General features: G+C 38.3%; 2 protein-coding genes across 3 annotated transcripts; both read right to left on the bottom strand.

The window, feature by feature from the left end:
* Positions 1 to 786: 786 nt before the first annotated feature.
* Positions 787 to 4,416, bottom strand: LOC114250857 (photoreceptor outer segment membrane glycoprotein 2). Its single transcript, XM_028184907.2, has 6 exons — positions 4,320 to 4,416; positions 2,954 to 3,080; positions 2,391 to 2,604; positions 2,096 to 2,226; positions 1,195 to 1,348; positions 787 to 966 (listed from the first exon to the last, which is right to left on the bottom strand). The coding sequence occupies exons 1-6, from the start codon at positions 4,414 to 4,416 to the stop codon at positions 787 to 789; spliced, it is 903 nt and encodes a 300-aa protein (XP_028040708.2).
* Positions 4,417 to 4,553: 137 nt separating this feature from the next.
* On the bottom strand, positions 4,554 to 13,989 carry SCOT (Succinyl-CoA:3-ketoacid CoA transferase). 2 transcript variants are annotated; one of them, XM_089736736.1, is made up of 10 exons: positions 13,687 to 13,989; positions 13,270 to 13,424; positions 12,962 to 13,160; positions 12,239 to 12,357; positions 11,442 to 11,582; positions 9,617 to 10,031; positions 8,163 to 8,318; positions 7,194 to 7,315; positions 6,488 to 6,658; positions 4,554 to 5,785 (listed from the first exon to the last, which is right to left on the bottom strand). In XM_089736736.1, exons 2-10 carry the CDS (start codon positions 13,333 to 13,335, stop codon positions 5,624 to 5,626), a joined length of 1,551 nt encoding a protein of 516 aa, XP_089592862.1. In that variant the 5' UTR covers positions 13,336 to 13,424; positions 13,687 to 13,989; the 3' UTR covers positions 4,554 to 5,623. The 2 variants fall into 2 exon arrangements, with proteins under 2 accessions (XP_089592862.1, XP_028040694.2); XM_028184893.2 differs by having other exon boundaries at positions 13,662 to 13,989.
* Between the last annotated feature and the right edge of the window lie 3,433 nt (positions 13,990 to 17,422).

Raw genomic sequence — 17,422 nt, forward strand, 5'->3', positions numbered from 1 at the left:
AAGAACTGAACTAATTACGCTTAGTATCCCATCATATTATGATCATAGGGGCTCCAGATAAAGTTAAAGAACAGAACAAGTTCTAAATACCTAATAAATTAATCGTCAAGAATTCAGAGGTAAAATTTTGTTTTGATTCACCGAACTAAAGTAAATAGCTGATATTGAGCGTGTAGCAGTAGTTTTATTTTATCAATCAGCCTTTATGTGGCTACTGACTACATTTATATTAATTAGCCTTTAAGGTTTTGGTTTTCATATTTAAGTTCACAAAATAAGTGTCATTAAAAGTGTTATCAAGTTATTAGTCGGATTTCGAAATGACAATCTTACGCTAGTGCAATATTTAGACAAAATTATGGGTTACGATCTATGTATTTAATCTATCTAAGGAACTTGAAAAATATATAAATGCACCAATGGTTACGCTAGATACAATGGGGCACACCGGAAAACCATTTATTTTTCTATCTTTGGTTTTTTTTTAAGCAGACGAGCATACGGCCCACTTGATGGTCAGTGGTTAGCGTCGCCCATGGACTTCAGCAATGCCAGGGGCAGAGCCAAGCCACTGCCTACCGTTAAGTACTCTCCGCAAGTCTCGTTTGAAGAAGGATGTCATAGCGCTCGAGAAACACCGTGGTTTGACCTGTGATACAAATTATTGCAAACGGAATCGATCATATCCTCTGAGCCAGTCTCTGATATATACACTAATCGTTATCAATTTATGATTAATTAACGTTAATAAATACCTCGTGTTCATTTGTAGCATGAGATATTTTTCTAATTTTCGACATCATTTAATTCAGAGTTGGTGCTACCGTCGGAGTTGAAGTCTATTATTGAACTACTGGTCACATTTAAATTATTTTTCATAGGCATAACTTGCATGATGTCATAATTTCTTGGAGATTTATCACTGCATATTCTTCTTTTGTCCAATACCAGCACAAAAAACAATATCTACAATTTCAAAAATGTCGAATTACCCGCCAAGTCTTAGATGAAATTGCTTACATTTACAATTACGAACTCTTGTCTTTAAATGTGTGACGGCATTCTTATTTTCATATCTTTAAGCTACTTTAACCGCTTCATACCAAGCAGGACGTGAGCTCAACTAACCGTCTGAATGTTTTATTGTCATAATTAAACTATTATTTGCATTTACCTTTATATTTCATAACTTACCTCAGTTAATACGATTGAAACAAAGAGAAGAAGATTTATGTAAATTATAACTATTTCAGTGTTGTAAGCTATTTCACCGCATCCTTTAGTATTTATAGAATGAGTCCCCAGTTCGATAAGATAATTAGGTATACATGAACCACTTTTGCAACAGCTAAAAAATTTTTGATTAATAAACACCTTAAAACACAAAAGACAACTTACACGTTAAATAACTATCACAAATGTGATTAAACCAACATCACTAAATGACTACGGTAGTCGGGGAATGTATATATGCACTCATAGGCTTGACGATGCTTCGTATCCTGGGCATAGCGGTAAACGCAGGGCTGTGTTAATGGCTCATGGCAATAGCTTCATTCATGGTCTAAGGGATCATTCTTGCCATAGATTTTAATTTCGAAACACAACACCATGTTCAGTATTTCTGAAGTGTATTAATCATAACTCGTTGTATGTTTTACGTTTGACACGTTCGACGACCAGGTAAAAAAATTTTCTACTGGTGGTAGGACCTCTTGTGAGTCCGCACGGGTAGGTACCACCACCCCGCCTATTTCTGCCGTGAAGCAGTAATGTTCGGTTTAAAGGGTGGGGCAGTCGTTGTAACTATACTGAGACTTTAGAACTTATATCTCAAGGTGGGTGGCGCATTTACGTTGTAGATGTCCATGGGCTCCTGTAACCACTTAACACCAACTGGGCTGTGATATCGTCCACCCACCTAAGCAATAAAAAAAAATAAAAAACTCGTAGCTGATGGCTGGCACTCTTCTCTACAAACTTCTGAAAAAAGCACGTACCTACCACAAAACAACTTCTCGCGATTTAGATGATTCCTGATTATTTAAGATCAACCTTAATCTTTCCTTTATAATAAAATAATAATAAAAAAAACCTTAGAGGCACGCTATCAGACACCGTTTTCTCTTTAATATTTGCATTCCTTTTGTTCGATGTAGAGTCCCATTCATAGTCACGTACTTTGTCAAACCAATCTAGTGAAAACCAATCCTTATAAGAATTGAGCTAAAATTAAATGCATCACAATTAACTATTTTCTTCGTTTTTTTACTTAAACTTAAGTAAAATTACTTTAGACATATTAACAATATAATATTGTTTTGATTATGCATCATAGCGGCTATCATTTTAACAATAAAAATAAATAAGCTTTGAAAATATATAATTACCCCGCAGCAGTCTAAGAACCACTGTAGATTGTCTATGAAATGTTTATTTCTTGGGCCTTTTCTGTAGTTCCTCATCCCATCCGAAATAGCTTGAAAAGTTTTAATGTGACAAGAACTTATTTGGTGTATACAAAGAATTAATCCTACTATATTTACTATGATGATCGAAATGATACATAACCATAAAGGGCAGCATACTACTTTTCCATTGTGACTGAAAATATGAAAATGAAAATTGTTGAAAATATTGCAATCGACGGCTTAAATATCGATGTTCGATAGCCATTTTATTAGTTGTTAAAAGCACCAAAAAATATCAAAAATAAATTTCGGTTTGTCATAAGCAATACAAATCAAATTTCAGCCTCATGTTGTAATGTGACTATCGAGATTAGCATTATATCTCTAGACTCCCATAATTCTCAAATATATTAAGTGTATAATCTATGCCCATAATAAATTAACACTAGGCAGACTGTGAATTGGTCGTCCCATGGAGACCATAGACATAGATAATTATCAATTATTTTATTACTAATCGAATTTAAAAAAATTAACTTAACTCAATGCGTTTCCCCTGTGCTATGGAACACAAAATATGAACATTTGACGGAAGCATTACTAATCCTGATAGTAAAACAAAGGCATTCATCAAATCCATTCCAGTTTTTGTTAATATATCGTTTAGACCTGAACCAAAAAAATAATTAGGGCTAATAGATCAGACGGCCAGTGTATTCGTATTTATTGATGGAAGTGATGGAACTACGAAGGAGTTATAATCATGACCGTTGCCAACTTTCCCAGCCAATGTTAAATACGTTTTTTGCAAAGGATTTTTATGATTTTAATTATGAAAAAAATAACATCACGAACTCAAACAGCAATATTTTTCATGTTTCTTCTGTGGGTTTTATAATCCCCTTTTTATCTCATAGTAAGACGCATATTACAAACTTGCGTATTGTACGAAGCAAACAGTGAGCTTCCCTTCGTTTGCCGCTAAGGGCGCTATTACAAATTTGAGTTAGCTTTTACGCGATCGAGAAGTTAAAAACTCGCACTAAACGCATAGACGTTTTCCTTCGAACGGTGAAGCAGCTGTTATAATATAAAAGCGACATTTCGACATTCTCGTTGTGATGGTACATATCCCTGTTTTCCAATTAAAGCACAAGAGCGCATTATGCGGCATTATGCTCAACGATAATATAAACAAAATTTCGATCAATGCCAACTTAAAGAAAAAATACTTGTCATTTTTCTGTCACCGGTAGTTTTCCAATTACAGCACAAGAGCGCATTATGCGGCATAATGCTCAACGTTGAATGTTTCAACTACAGCAACGCTTTGCACAATCGAGCACTCTCAAAAGTACTGCTCTCGCGTGATACTCGCAATCGATACCGACTTAGTGACAGAAAATTGACTAGTGTTTTTTCTTTAAGTTGGCATTGATCGAAATTTTGTTTATATTATCGTTGAGCATTATGCCGCATAATGCGCTCTTGTGCTGTACTTGGAAAACAGGGTATGTGTACTGTGTGCTTAGTGCGAGTTTTTTAACGTTCTCGATAGCGTAAAAGTTAGCCCAATTTTGTATGCAGTTGGAACAGCGCCCCTAGCGGCAAACGTAGGCAAACGATCCCATTCCATACAAATATGAGCTAACTTTTACGCTATCGAGAACGTTAAAAAACTCGCGCTAATAACACTGGTAACCGCTAACACTAGATGGGCCGTGAGGGTTGTCCAAGTAGCAAACAATAAACTTAAATTCACGTTGAGCACATTCGATTCTCCACATTCGACATTGACACACTCGTCTCTCGAGTAAGAATATATGAAATTTTATTAAATTAAAAATTTTGTTCTTATTAATGGATTATCTATTTATAGTAAGTTCATAATAAGAAAAAAATACGTACAATAAAATAAAAACAAAGACCATATTATAGAAAAGAAAGAACTCAACCATAGCCAACATGCACTCCAAATAACCAATGGATGGTTTAATCCATTCATATCAATAGATATTAATTACAAAAAGTTATTTGATTATAAACTGAACAGAATGTTTATGAAGGATACTTTCGAAATATTTTGTTTGACAATGTCATTTTTTCGCGCGAACGAGGTGCTCCCCAAATAAAACAAACAAGGTTTCAACAGTTTGTTTATTTGCAACATTGATAAAATTCACATTCGAAAAATATTTTTGTATAAATCAACCCTTACACTATAAAGATTAATATCATTAATCGAATATATGTATATTAAATATTACAGCAGTACAAAATTATACATATATTTACGATTTAAATCGCGACTAGTATTATTTAAAAAGTTATCAGTATAGAGTTATCAGTAAAAGTTACCATTAATTAATTCAGTAGTAAGTACTATACTGCAATTATCTCGTTAAGACTTTTTGAGACATGCGCTTCAAGAAAGAAGACAGTTGACGACATGTGACCGTTGAATACGATATGATTAGAATTATTAAAATTACCTGAGTTAGATTTTATTAATACCCTGTAGACTCATTGAAGATAACGAAATAAATATAGTCGACAAAAACTAGATTTAAAATGTTCAGAATCGAGGAATGTTTAAGCCTGTTAATTTCATGCTAGACGAATCTCGCTACAGTGAATTAATTAATACCTTAATTGTCACATGTGACAAACAGATTCTACAAACCCACTTTGCAGGAAAAGTACAGAGCAATCTCAACGGAAACCTTAAATACTTAAATCTGGGCTTTACTAATCACTCGATTTTAAATCGTTTAAGCAAATATTTGATTGTTTTAATATGTACCTAAATACACTAATCAACGACCATTTTGTTAAAATCTGAATGATGAAATAATATTATATAGAATAATTCAGTACGTGCAAATAGCTCTAATTCCCTGTCAAAGTTTTTGAAGATCTCTCATTAAATTATTTTTCGTCTCTTGCTACAAAATATATATTTTCTTAATAGTGTGATTCTGTACCTAGTAAGGGCAAAAATGCAGTAAAAATCAAGGACGTCCTTAAACCGTAAATATCCAATTCAACCCCAACATATCATTAAATTCCAATATCGATGTGAAATTTTACAATAAATATCATTTGGAATGAATTTTCTTATGATTAGATAAAACAATAAAATGAAGAATGGCTATACAATTAAAAATAATTTTGATAACGTTTCATATCTGTTATTTGTTGTGATTACATTTTTATTCTGTGATTGTTTCGGGTCTGGTGACGTCACCCATCGTTTTTATTTTTTGTGCTACGTTAAACTCGCAACCAGTGCTCGCCACAATATCTTCCACTTTAACGCCTTCTGCCAATTCAGTTAATATAAGACCTTTTTCTTTGTCTACTTCGAAGACGCACTGAAAATTAGAGATCATTAAAATAATTTATTTCCCTCGCACCATAATAGCTTCGTGCAAACATATTCGTCGTGTCGACACAGTCGAAGTTGTCGTGGCCTAAAGGATAAGACGTCCGGTGCATTCGTATCTAGCGATGTACCGGTGTTCGAATCCCGCTGGTGGTACCAATTTTTCTAATTAAATACGTAGTCAACAAATGTTCACGATTGACTTCCACGGTGAAGGAATAACATCGTGTAATAAAAATTAAACCCGCAAAATTATAATTTGCGTAATTACTGGTGGGAGGACCTCTGGTGAGTACGCACGGGTAGGTAACACCGCCCTGCCTATTTCCGTCGTGAAGCAGTAATGCGTTTCGGTTTGAAGGGTGAGGCAGCCGTTGTAACCTAACTTGAGACCTTAGAACTTATATCTTAAGGTGGGTGGCGCGTTTTACGTTGTAGATGTCTATGGACTCTGGTAACGACGTAACACCGGGTGGGCTGTACGCTCATCCATCCATATATGCAATAAATAAATAAATAAAATGTAAGATAATAGTGAACATGAGTAAAACATTTTACAGTGATATCGTAACAATCGTATCGGAGACATGAATTCGATATCTCCTGGAAACAAGGGCTATCTAAATCTTCGCAGGAACATTTCATACTTCACTACAAAAATGTTAGTAGGTTATAAAATTAAAATATTTACTTTTTCGGTAATGATCATATCCACACAGTTTTTTCCTGTGAGCGGTAAGGTGCACTCTGGGAGAATTTTGTGCGATCCATTCTTGGCGGTGTGTTCCATTGTGACCACTACTTTAGTTCTTGGGGCAGAAACTAAATCCATTGCACCGCCCATTCCTTTTACCATTTTACCCTGAAAATGTGCGAATGCAAAAATAATAAGTTCACAAATGGACGTAGTCTAGCAGAAACTTCTCTCGATACACACTAGAAAGGATCAAGATGAATTAATAAAATTAAAATCATCTTACAGAAAGGATCAAGAAAAAAAAGATTAGGTTTTGATTCTACCACGTCGCTTTTGAATATAAGTTAAATGTTGCTGACCAATTGCATTATGGTCATGTACATAGTTGTATTTCTAATGGCATTCAATATTGTTAAAAAAATCGGTTGTCTGTAAAGTCTGTTTACTGACGATAGTTGAACGTGACAACGTCATTAGAAAATACTGATGGAATGGTTTCATTTTACAATTATCGCAATTATCGTTGCTATAAACAATTGACACCACATTCACTTTTCACTGAACTTCATACTTGACGAAAACATGTACGCCTCAGAGCGAGGTAACGCCGCACGAGTCATGTTTTTTCGTGCGTGCAGCCGGCTCCATCGAATTATAAAACGTTGTCACGTCAAAACAAAATTAAAATTACAAAACTTACAGGTATCATCCAATTGGCCAAATCACCATATTGAGAAACTTGCATCGCTCCTAGTATAGTGAGATCAATATGACCTCCTCTGATCATAGCGAAGCTGTCGTCCGATGAGAAAAATGAGGCCCCTATAACATTTTGCAGTACAGAACTACATAAAATCTATATATATAAAAATTAATTGCTGTTCGTTAGTCTCGCTAAAACTCGAGAGCGGCTGGACTGATTTGGCTAATTTTGGTCTTGAATTATTTGTGGAAGTCCAGAGAAGGTTTAAAAGGTAAATAAATATGAAAATGCTCGGAATTAAATAAAAATAACAATTTTGTTTTTCCTTTGATGTGCCCCCGTCGGACGGATTCCTTTTGTTTGTTTTAAGTTTATTTTATACAAAAGTTTAGGTCTTTTACTTATCGATTGATGCACCACGAAGTCTGCCGGGTCAGCTAGTTAAAATAAATTAAATATTAAATTTATATGTGGTTGTTGAATTTGCTCAAATATAAAATGTTGAGACCCTACGTCCGTGAGGTCCTAGCGCTATAAGGCTTTTTAAGGAAATAGCAAAATGATTAGTCGACATCACAGAAGACTGACGAGCTGGCAGCTACCTTGGACAAAGAATTAGTCTAGCTATTCAAAGGGGGAACGCTGCCAGTATCTTCGGAACCTTGCCTAAAGGGACTCCTTTTAATAATATATTTTAGTTATTAATTTATTATTATTATTATTTTATAAGGTTTTTAGTTTTAGGTTCATTGTTAGAGTTGATTGCATAGTTTATATATAAATGTTGTTTGTTTTGAAATCTGTGCAAAATTATTGGAAAGCAACGGTTTTTATAAAAACCCACAATAGCGGGTAAAATAAAATGCCGGATCAGTTTTGAGAAATGTTTTACATTGCTGCTTCCACACGCGACTGAGTTAACCTTCAACCTACGAAACTAGCAAACAATATGAAACGAAGAGAAACCTGGAAGTATTGTGACTGTTTCTTTGCCTGCATTGATCAAATCTGCATCCACTTCTTCTTCTGTGGGGAATGGACCGAGACCTAGTATTCCATTTTCTGATTGAAGCAAAACTTTAACATTCTCTGGAATGTAATTACTTGCCAGCATAGGCATTCCTGAAAAAAATTACGTTAAAATGACATTACCAATTTGGAGTATTCAATTAATAACAATTCCGGACTGTCATCGTTGTTGTAGCCGCTGCTTATTCATTCGAACTTTTTTAATTTTTTATTGCTTAGATGTGTGGACGAGCTCACAGCCCACCTGGTGTTAAGTGGTTACCGGAGCCATCTACAACGTAAATGCCGCCACCCACCCACCTTGAGATATATATATTTTTTTTTTATTGCTTAGATGGATGGACGAGCTCACAGCCCACCTGATGTTAAGTGGTTACTGGAGCCCATAGACATCTACAACGTAAACGCGCCACCCACCTTTAGATATGAGTTCTGAGGTCTCAGTATAGTTACAACGGCTACCCCACCCTTCGAACCGAAACGCATTACTGCTTCACGGCAGAAATAGGCCGTGCGAACTTATAAGAAGTTCTACCACCAGTAATTATGCAAATTGTAATTTGCGGGTTTGATTTTTATTTTTAGCTCATTTTTATTATTAGGTTAATTAAATGTTATTTTTACGTGGTTTCAAGGACATGTATATACGTTATTGCCACTTCCCACACTTCTTTAGTGGATGACATTTAAACGTAAAATTCCAGTATTTCAAGAAATCACAAACACCTCGAGTATTTTGTGTTTTTGTTGTCACTATTTTTGTACGAGTTGCTGGGCAGACGAGTTCACGCCGCACTTTGGGATTAAATAGTTAACAAAGCACATAGACACCACAAGCTGAATACCGTCACTGACATAATATTTAACTTTCTTCAACCCTAACAAATGTTTTGCGGCAGATAGGTAGGATTTATATGATACATTTTTAGGCGATATAATTCTTTCACCGCGGAAGTCGCCAGAGGAACACTTTACTTTACCTGCTGAAATTTTTGAGTGTTTGGCAATTTAATGCTTGGGATTTCCACATAAGAGAATATCGGCTTGCTCTTAAAAAAAATTACACAGTACGTCTAGTAGACATAGAATACTTTAGAGTTTTTTTATCCAGCCAGGGCTGCCAAATACCATCTAATTACTATTTTAGCTGAATCCAGAGGTTGGGGTAATCATAATGCATCACATGACCTGTAATGGTCTTTAGGCAAGTAGAAAAATATTGAGAACAGGAGTCGTTTAGTGAGTGAACATTCTAGAAAAACTACACACTGCTCCATAAGCGAGGGGGCGGCCCTTCGGCGTAGGGATTATAGTGCGTAAATAGCCCAAAAAAATAATCGCGTCTAGAATAATAACTAATTTAATTCATAGAGGTGCCTCTAATTACGTACCTATACCCAAATTTGCATGCATCCCATCTTTAAATTCTAAAGCAGCTCTTTTTATGATCTTTTCTCTCAGAGAATCAGTCGATTTTGATGTTTGATTTGGTTTTCTTGTAGTTTTTCTTTCTATTCTCTTTTCAAAATTATCTTCCTTTATGATTCTGTGCACATATATTGAGGGTACATGAACAAAATCTGGATCAATTTCATCAATAATTTCCTCCACTTCGGCTATAGTTACGCGAGCAGCCCTGCACATAGCTGGATTAAAGTTCCTGGCACTTTTCCTGAATATTAGATTACCATGTTTATCAGCTTTCCAAGCCTTAACAAAAGCGAAATCGCCAGTAATTGCTTCTTCCATTACGTAATTATTACCATTAAACTGCTGTACAAAACGAGCAGAGCTAGGAATATCTATCTGAAATGATATCAGATAATTATGCACAAATGACATTAAAATATGTAGTTGACCTTTTGAAGATTTGACTTTATTCGTTTTTATCTCATCGAAATGTACATATTATTTAATAGATGAAATATATGTTGGCAACGTCACTATTTGGCTAACTAAAATTAGTTAAAGTTAACTGTTTCCTTAATGTTAAGCATGTAAACAACTGTTTCAGACTGTATTCAAGAAAATTCATGTGTAAGCTACCCCCACTATTCTACTATAAATACGAGTGACTATTGTCGCACAAAACACGTCATTTCGGATCCTCTCGATCCACTAACGGTGCTTTTAGGTACCTTAAGCACCGAAAGGATTCGGCGAGTAAATTAACCCATGGACACAGCCCACTGAGTTTCTCAGTGAGTCGCGTTTCCGATACGGCGGTAGATTCTGCGAAGCACTGCTCTTGATAGGGCTATTATTAGCAACGTCATCAGGTTAAGACCCCGTGAGCTCATCTACTAGTTCTGTGAATCTAGTATAACCCGTTTTTTTTTTCAGCCGGGGCCGAACCTCCTACGAGGACACCGCGCGTAGGGGGCGCGCGGGGTATGTGGGACTGCTCCGCGACTGCGAGACCGCGGGCCCAAAGATGTTTTCAGGGCCCTACCCACTAAACGACTCCTCTGCACTCTTCGCCCAAGCGTCCGATCCCCTCCGAGGTCAGAACCCGGATGAGATAAGCGGGTACCGCGGTCAATACTGTAACCAGACGGCGCAGCTCACCCCAAGGACGCCCAGCCGACGGAGCCTTCGAGGCGAATCGAAGGCTCTGAAACGACGGTCTCGGTAAATACCTGCAGGCAACCTGTCAGGCTGCCCAGACGGTGCCGCTGGTGTCCCGGAATACCCCGCTGGACCAGAACCAGCCTGCCGGGTCGGGACGCGATACAAAGCCAATCGGTTGCTCTTTTTATCGTGAAGATATTTCTCCTCGGCAGGGCGCTAGTGGTGGTAGCGCACCGCGCGGCCTCGACCCCTTTAGGTCGCCCCTTGACCTTCACCGGAGGGAAGCCACCACCTACAGGGGTCGAGATGTGCGAGCGTAATCTCTCCTCCAGCCACCGGCCTAGCATAACCCCTAAACGTTACTTTCTTTTAAACCTATTCTGGTTTAAAAAAAAAACGCACAATATATTCCGGCTCGAACAGTCGAACGAAGCAAAGCTCTCTATTGTTATCTTTGTACACTTGAAATGTAATAAATGGAATTCATTGGAAAAGTGAGTCTTAATCTGTCACTATGGAAGGCAATAATAATGATGAAGAGAATGGCGTCAGCGATGCTGACGTCATCAATTTAGAAACACCGTGGAACCATCCTAATCCATTATGTATATTATTGTACATTATTATACTAGTTTTAATTTGTACCTTTCCATCCTTGGTATATTTAATTGGTGACCCGCCTTCCTGAATTAAAGTACCAAATCCAGTAGGTGTGAAAAAGGCAGGAATACCTGCACCTCCTGCACGTATTCTTTCTGCCAGTGTACCCTGCGGTGTCAATTCTACCTAAAATTACAGATATTTTTACCTTCTTAGTTATTCTTTTAAAAAGTTGAACATGTTAATAAATTAGATAATAATAATGTTGCCGTTTACTATATATTAAACCTGTAATAAATCTATATGTATGTATTTTTATATTAGAAATTATATTAATTTTTATATATATATACTATTATGAACCTATCTAAATAACTTATTGTAGTTCGTGGGGATCTACTGGATGCAAGCAGCACAGGACCGACCTTTGTGGCGAGGCTTGGGGGAGACCTATGTCCAGCAGTGGACATCTGTGGGCTGATAGAATAGACCCTATCTGGTTTGGTAGATAGTGATAATTGCAGTCTATGGACAACTGCAATGCTAAATATACAATATATTCAATGAATATTAAAATTGAAGTAAAATATTTTTGTTCTTATTTTTTGTAAGTGAAACTAATCGAATTTAAGTTTTGAGTTAGTCTTAAGTACTGATGATAGGGTAGGATACAAGCAGGCACATAAAGATAGTAACCATTATTATTATTGTATTGATGCAGTAGAGACCTCTATTAGCTCTCAATGGGCCACGAATAATATTGAGTAACTATTTAGGCATTAGTTAAAAATTAAGGACGTTTTTTGCACTTATTCCTATGTTATAATAATGGTGGTAAATACCTCTAATTCTCCACTTAAAAATTGTCTTTCAAATTCCGCATTTTCTCCAACATATGAGGAGATCATCCTTTTTATCTGTTTACTTTTAAGAAGAATACCCAAGCCAAAATCTTCAACACCTGTTGAATTATTAAATTTCTTTTGAAATTATTATTTCAATTATTTCTTAATTTCTCTCATCCATGAATCCATCCCTTTGATACATCCATGAAAAGCAACTAAACAAGTCTATTTTACAAATTTATTAATTTGAAGTACATATATTTTATTAACATGCATAATTTACATTTCATTATATAGCTTTTCTTTTGATCAAAGAAGTGAGAAATGTTGCAGCTTCCATTCAAATTTGTGTGGGTAATATCAGATTGACTTACTAAATAACAATAATAATGCACTTATCTGTAGATAAAAGGTCCACATGTCACTTGTGATTTTGTTATCTATTTTATTATTATTACAGTTAAAAATTTACTAACTGTAGCATATTCTGCACTATAATTAGAAAATAATTTTAAAACAAACATTACTTTATTATTTCTAATACCAGGAACGTAATTTTGGGGCAATAAAGGAACAGCTACTTCTGGATTTTCGTATTTTTTTAAATTTCTATGGCTAAGAATCAAGACTGCCTAAATATGAGTGAGTGGTAACCGCTGCCAATGGATACCAGTCAAAAATTATTGAATTTGCTTTCAAGTATATATTTATACTACTTACCAGCATTGTTAGATACCACTGTCAGAGCTGATACTTTTTTCATATTGAGAGCTTTAATTAGATTTTCAGGAATTCCACAGAGTCCAAAACCACCAACCAATAACTTTGAGCCATCTGATACATCTTGAACTGCTTCTTGAGCACTGGCATATATTTTGCTTTTGCGAATAATTGTGGCATAAGTCGCACAACTTTTTATCTTTAAGGAAGAATAATGTTTTAAATCAGTTTAATGCGTTTTACTATTAATTATTGCACAATAGCTAACTATTTACAATAAATACAATTTAAAATACACACGGACTCACCTTTCCAATGGAATTCACAAGCTTTGAATAATTGGCATCTAATAGTTTTCTTATAGTTAGAGTCATGATAAATTAAAGTGATACTGGAACTTCGCAATGACAACAAAATTAACTCCAAACGGTTCTGTTTCTTGACGAAGTCAAAGAACTTTTAGCTTAAACAAGAGAATTGCGTTCTATTATTAATAACTTCACATCAAAACAATTATTTGACTCCTAAAGTCTAGTGTCAAAACAGCTGATTCAGTGTGATACATAATTGACGGAAAACTGAAATTTGTTATCAAATTTAATACAGTACATTAATATTATACATTCAAAATTAGCAAAGGATTAAATACATATTAATATGTATCAGTATATGTAATTGTTTTAATATAGTAGGTACCTACCTAATACGCGAGTAAAACTACGCACCTGTTTTAAAATAATGTTTAAAAAATATGTTAACATTAACAAGAACAAAGATTCGTTTGTTTGTATTAAACTGATAATGTTCTGTGAGTCGGGCTGGAATATTATCTATCATGTCGTACCACGTGATACTTAGCGGTGACTTGCACCCCGCCGACTCAAGTCAAGGTCAACGGGGACATCACTACACACACCGGTCATTGGAAAAGAAAACTTGTTTAAATTATTTACAAAATTATGGATTTCTTTTAATTTTTTTACGGTAGACCAGCAAACGTCCTCGCGACTTGTACTTTGCTTAGCATTTATTTAATATCTCTATGCCGTTAGAATAATTTTTAACCTACCATGCGCGCTGATAACATACGCTACCTATAACATACGCTACCTACCTCTTCAGATACTAGATATTTATTCAAATCAAGAAATAAGAGAATTAGCCTAGCTTTAAATAATAAACAGGTTTGCGACCCACAACATATACATATATCTCTCTAGCAACTCTCCGTATTTTGGTCGTTTTGATGGTTACTAGAGGCTCCATTAATAAAATAATAATAAAAATGAATGTGGTTCCACATGCCCCGGAGAGCGCCACCTGTCGAAGCCAATATCGTGGTTGGAGGCGTCTGTATTGTGGTCGGGGTGCAGTTGAAGTACCTCGTCCTCATTCTGGACAGTCGTTGTTCTTCCGTGCTCACTTTCAGAACCTGGTCCCTCATTTGTTGGGGGTGGCCGACGCGTTAAGCCGGATTCTGCCCAACGTCGGGGGTCCTGACCAGGTGACGCGCCGTCTCTATACAGGGGTGCGATCAATGGCCCTATACGGGGCGCCCGTGCGGGGCCAGTCTGCAACGCACCATCCCGGTCAGGATCATCCGTGGTTATTGCACCATCTCCTTCGAGGCGGCGTGTGTACTGGATGGCTGGGACGCCGTCTTGGGTCCTGGAGGTGGAGGCGCTGCCGCTGACTACCAGTGGCGAACTGACCTTGGTTTTTTTTTTATTGCTTTTGTAGGCAGACGAGCATACGGCCCACCTGATGGTAAGTGGTCACCGTCGCTCATGGACGTCAGCAATGCCATGAGCGTGGGCCAGCGCATGGGCGTGGCGCATCCCAGCCCCAGTGTTGTCGAGCGTGGAGGGCCCATTCTCGTCATCCGTGCTGGAGTCATGGTCCAGGCGGCTGGCCGATCCTTCGGCTAGTCGTAAGATCGTCGAAGCAGTTCGCCCAGTCCTTGTGGATTGGGTGAATCGTGACAGAGGACGCCTCACTTTCCGACTCACGCAGGTGGTCACTGGGCATGGTTACTTCGGTGAGTTCCTGCACCGGATCGGAGCCGAGCCGACGGCAGAGTGCCACCTGTGTAGTTGAGACTTGAACACGGTAGAGCATAGTACGCTCGTCATCTGCCTCGCATGGAAGGGGTGGCGCCGTGACCTCGTCGCAAAAATAGGATACGACTTGTCGTTGTCAACAGTTGTGGCGTCGACGCTCGGCGGCGACGAGTTGTGGAAGCTGATGCTCGACTTCTCGCTCAATGCGAGTGCACCATCTCGCAGAAGGAGGCGGCGGGGCGCGTGAGAGACGCACAAGCCCGCCGCCGTCGAGCGGGGGCCACGGAGGCGGATCTCGCCCAAGCTCTGGCCCTCTAAGTGTTTCGGGTTCCCCTCACATGTCGGTCTGAGGACCGGCGAAGGGGGCCTAAGAAGACAATGTGCAAGCTGCTCTGCACGCATTTTACGCAAGAGCATCCGCATGATGGAAGACCGGCTATCCTCGACCCACGCTAGTTCTGACCCAGCGGGGTATTCCGTAGGATAACCCACCCTACCCGACGCTATCTAGGCGGGCATCGGATAGCCTGCCCACCGAGAGGGCTGCTGGTCATGGCACCGACGACAGCCGGTCCGGCGTCCCGATGGGGAGGATGATGGGAAAGACGTGCTCCACATTAAGCACTTCACTTTCACCCCTTTGCCTTTTCATGAGTTCTGTCTCATGCGAGGTTCGGACGTGGGTTATTGAGCGACAGAAGGTTTTAGACCCAAAAAAAAGAGGCTATTGCAACTAAGTGCGGATGGGTAAGTGAGCTTACGGGGCTCCACTTGAACTTGACAGAATTTGCTAACACTAGCCTTAATAAGAGCAGTGTGTACCTGAATTTACCACCGGATCGGAATCGCGACCGACTGAGAGGATCTGGGGAAGCCTTAATGGGTTGAAGATCGGTTGGGAGAACGATGACCGATGCTTGGAGGATCTAAAAGCACCGAGAGTGGATCGTAAGGATCCGATAGGAAATGTTTTGGGCAACGGCGGTTTTGCGTTGCCTCGTCGCCTGGGTCGAATGGATAGAGGCGGCCAAGAGGGTTATCGTATCGCACTGCTTTGTCGAAGAAATCTTGTCTATTCGCTGCACAAGTTTATACAGGAAATCTCACAAACGTTATAATTAAGCTGAAAACTTTAGATAGGTAGTGTTTTACTTAAAAGATTTGATGAAATAAAAATGTTCACAATTAAATAGTTTCGGAATATAGAGTACTTGAACATAACGAACAAACTATTTTTCAGTCAGTCCTTGAATTCTGTTGTTTCTAAAGTACCGTAATATGATTTGTAGTAAAAAATAAGACTGCCTTTTTTAATAGGCTTTTATTAGCTTCAGACGTATGTATGTATGTTTGTAACGGAATCTTTGAACATGATTTTGACCCCTTCAAAACGTCGGATTAACTTATATTATAGTAGGCAGCGGCTTGGCTCTGCCCCTGGTATTGCTGACGTCCATGAGCGACGGTGACCACTTACCATCAGGTGGGCCGTATGCTCGTCTGCCTACAAAGGCAATAAAAAAAAATAAAAAAAATTAACGGAAACTTTGTATATTTATTCAGGGTTGCCAGATGTGGCGATTTCTCGCCATTGTCGCTCCTAAATAGCTAATCAGGCGACATAGTTTTATCGTTTGGCTACTGATAACCAAAGCGGCTATTTTCGTTTTTATAGATTGTTTCTTTGAATATGTAATATTTAAGTATGTTCTGTATATCAAAAAAATATTTATTTCAGTAAAAAAAAATTTGAGAGCTTCAATTTGACATTTTCTATTTTTTAGTTGGATTTTCTATAAAAGCGTATTTTGTTAGTTTTTTTAAAACACGTCACAGCCGGATTCCCGCAAGGCATCGCCCTCTCCCCGTTACTATTCAGTTTGTATATCAATGATATACCCCGGTCTCCGGAGACCCATCTGGCGCTCTTCGCCGATGACACCGCCATCCACTACTCGTGTAGGAAGAAGGCGTTGCTTCATCGACGACTTCAGACCGCAGCTACCACCATGGGACAGTGGTTCCGGAAGTGGCGCATCGACATCAACCCCACGAAAAGCACAGCGGTGCTCTTCAAAAGGGGTCGCCCTCCGAACACCACGTTGAGCATCCCTCTCCCGTCTAGGCGCGTCGACACCTCCGCCTCCGCCATTCGCCCAATCACGATGTTCGACCAGCCCATACCGTGGGCCCCGAAGGTCAAATATTTAGGCGTCACCCTCGACAGAAGGATGACATTCCGCCCCCATATTAAGACGGTACGCGATCGTGCCGCCTTCATTCTAGGACGTCTCTACCCGATGATATGCAGGCGAAGTAAAATGTCCCTTAGAAATAAGGTGACACTCTACAAAACTTGCATACGCCCCGTCATGACCTATGCAAGTGTAGTGTTCGCTCA

Source organism: Bombyx mandarina, chromosome 22 (genome assembly GCF_030267445.1).
Source record: "Bombyx mandarina strain Sakado chromosome 22, ASM3026744v2".
In the NCBI taxonomy this organism is placed as follows: Eukaryota; Metazoa; Arthropoda; class Insecta; order Lepidoptera; family Bombycidae; genus Bombyx; species Bombyx mandarina.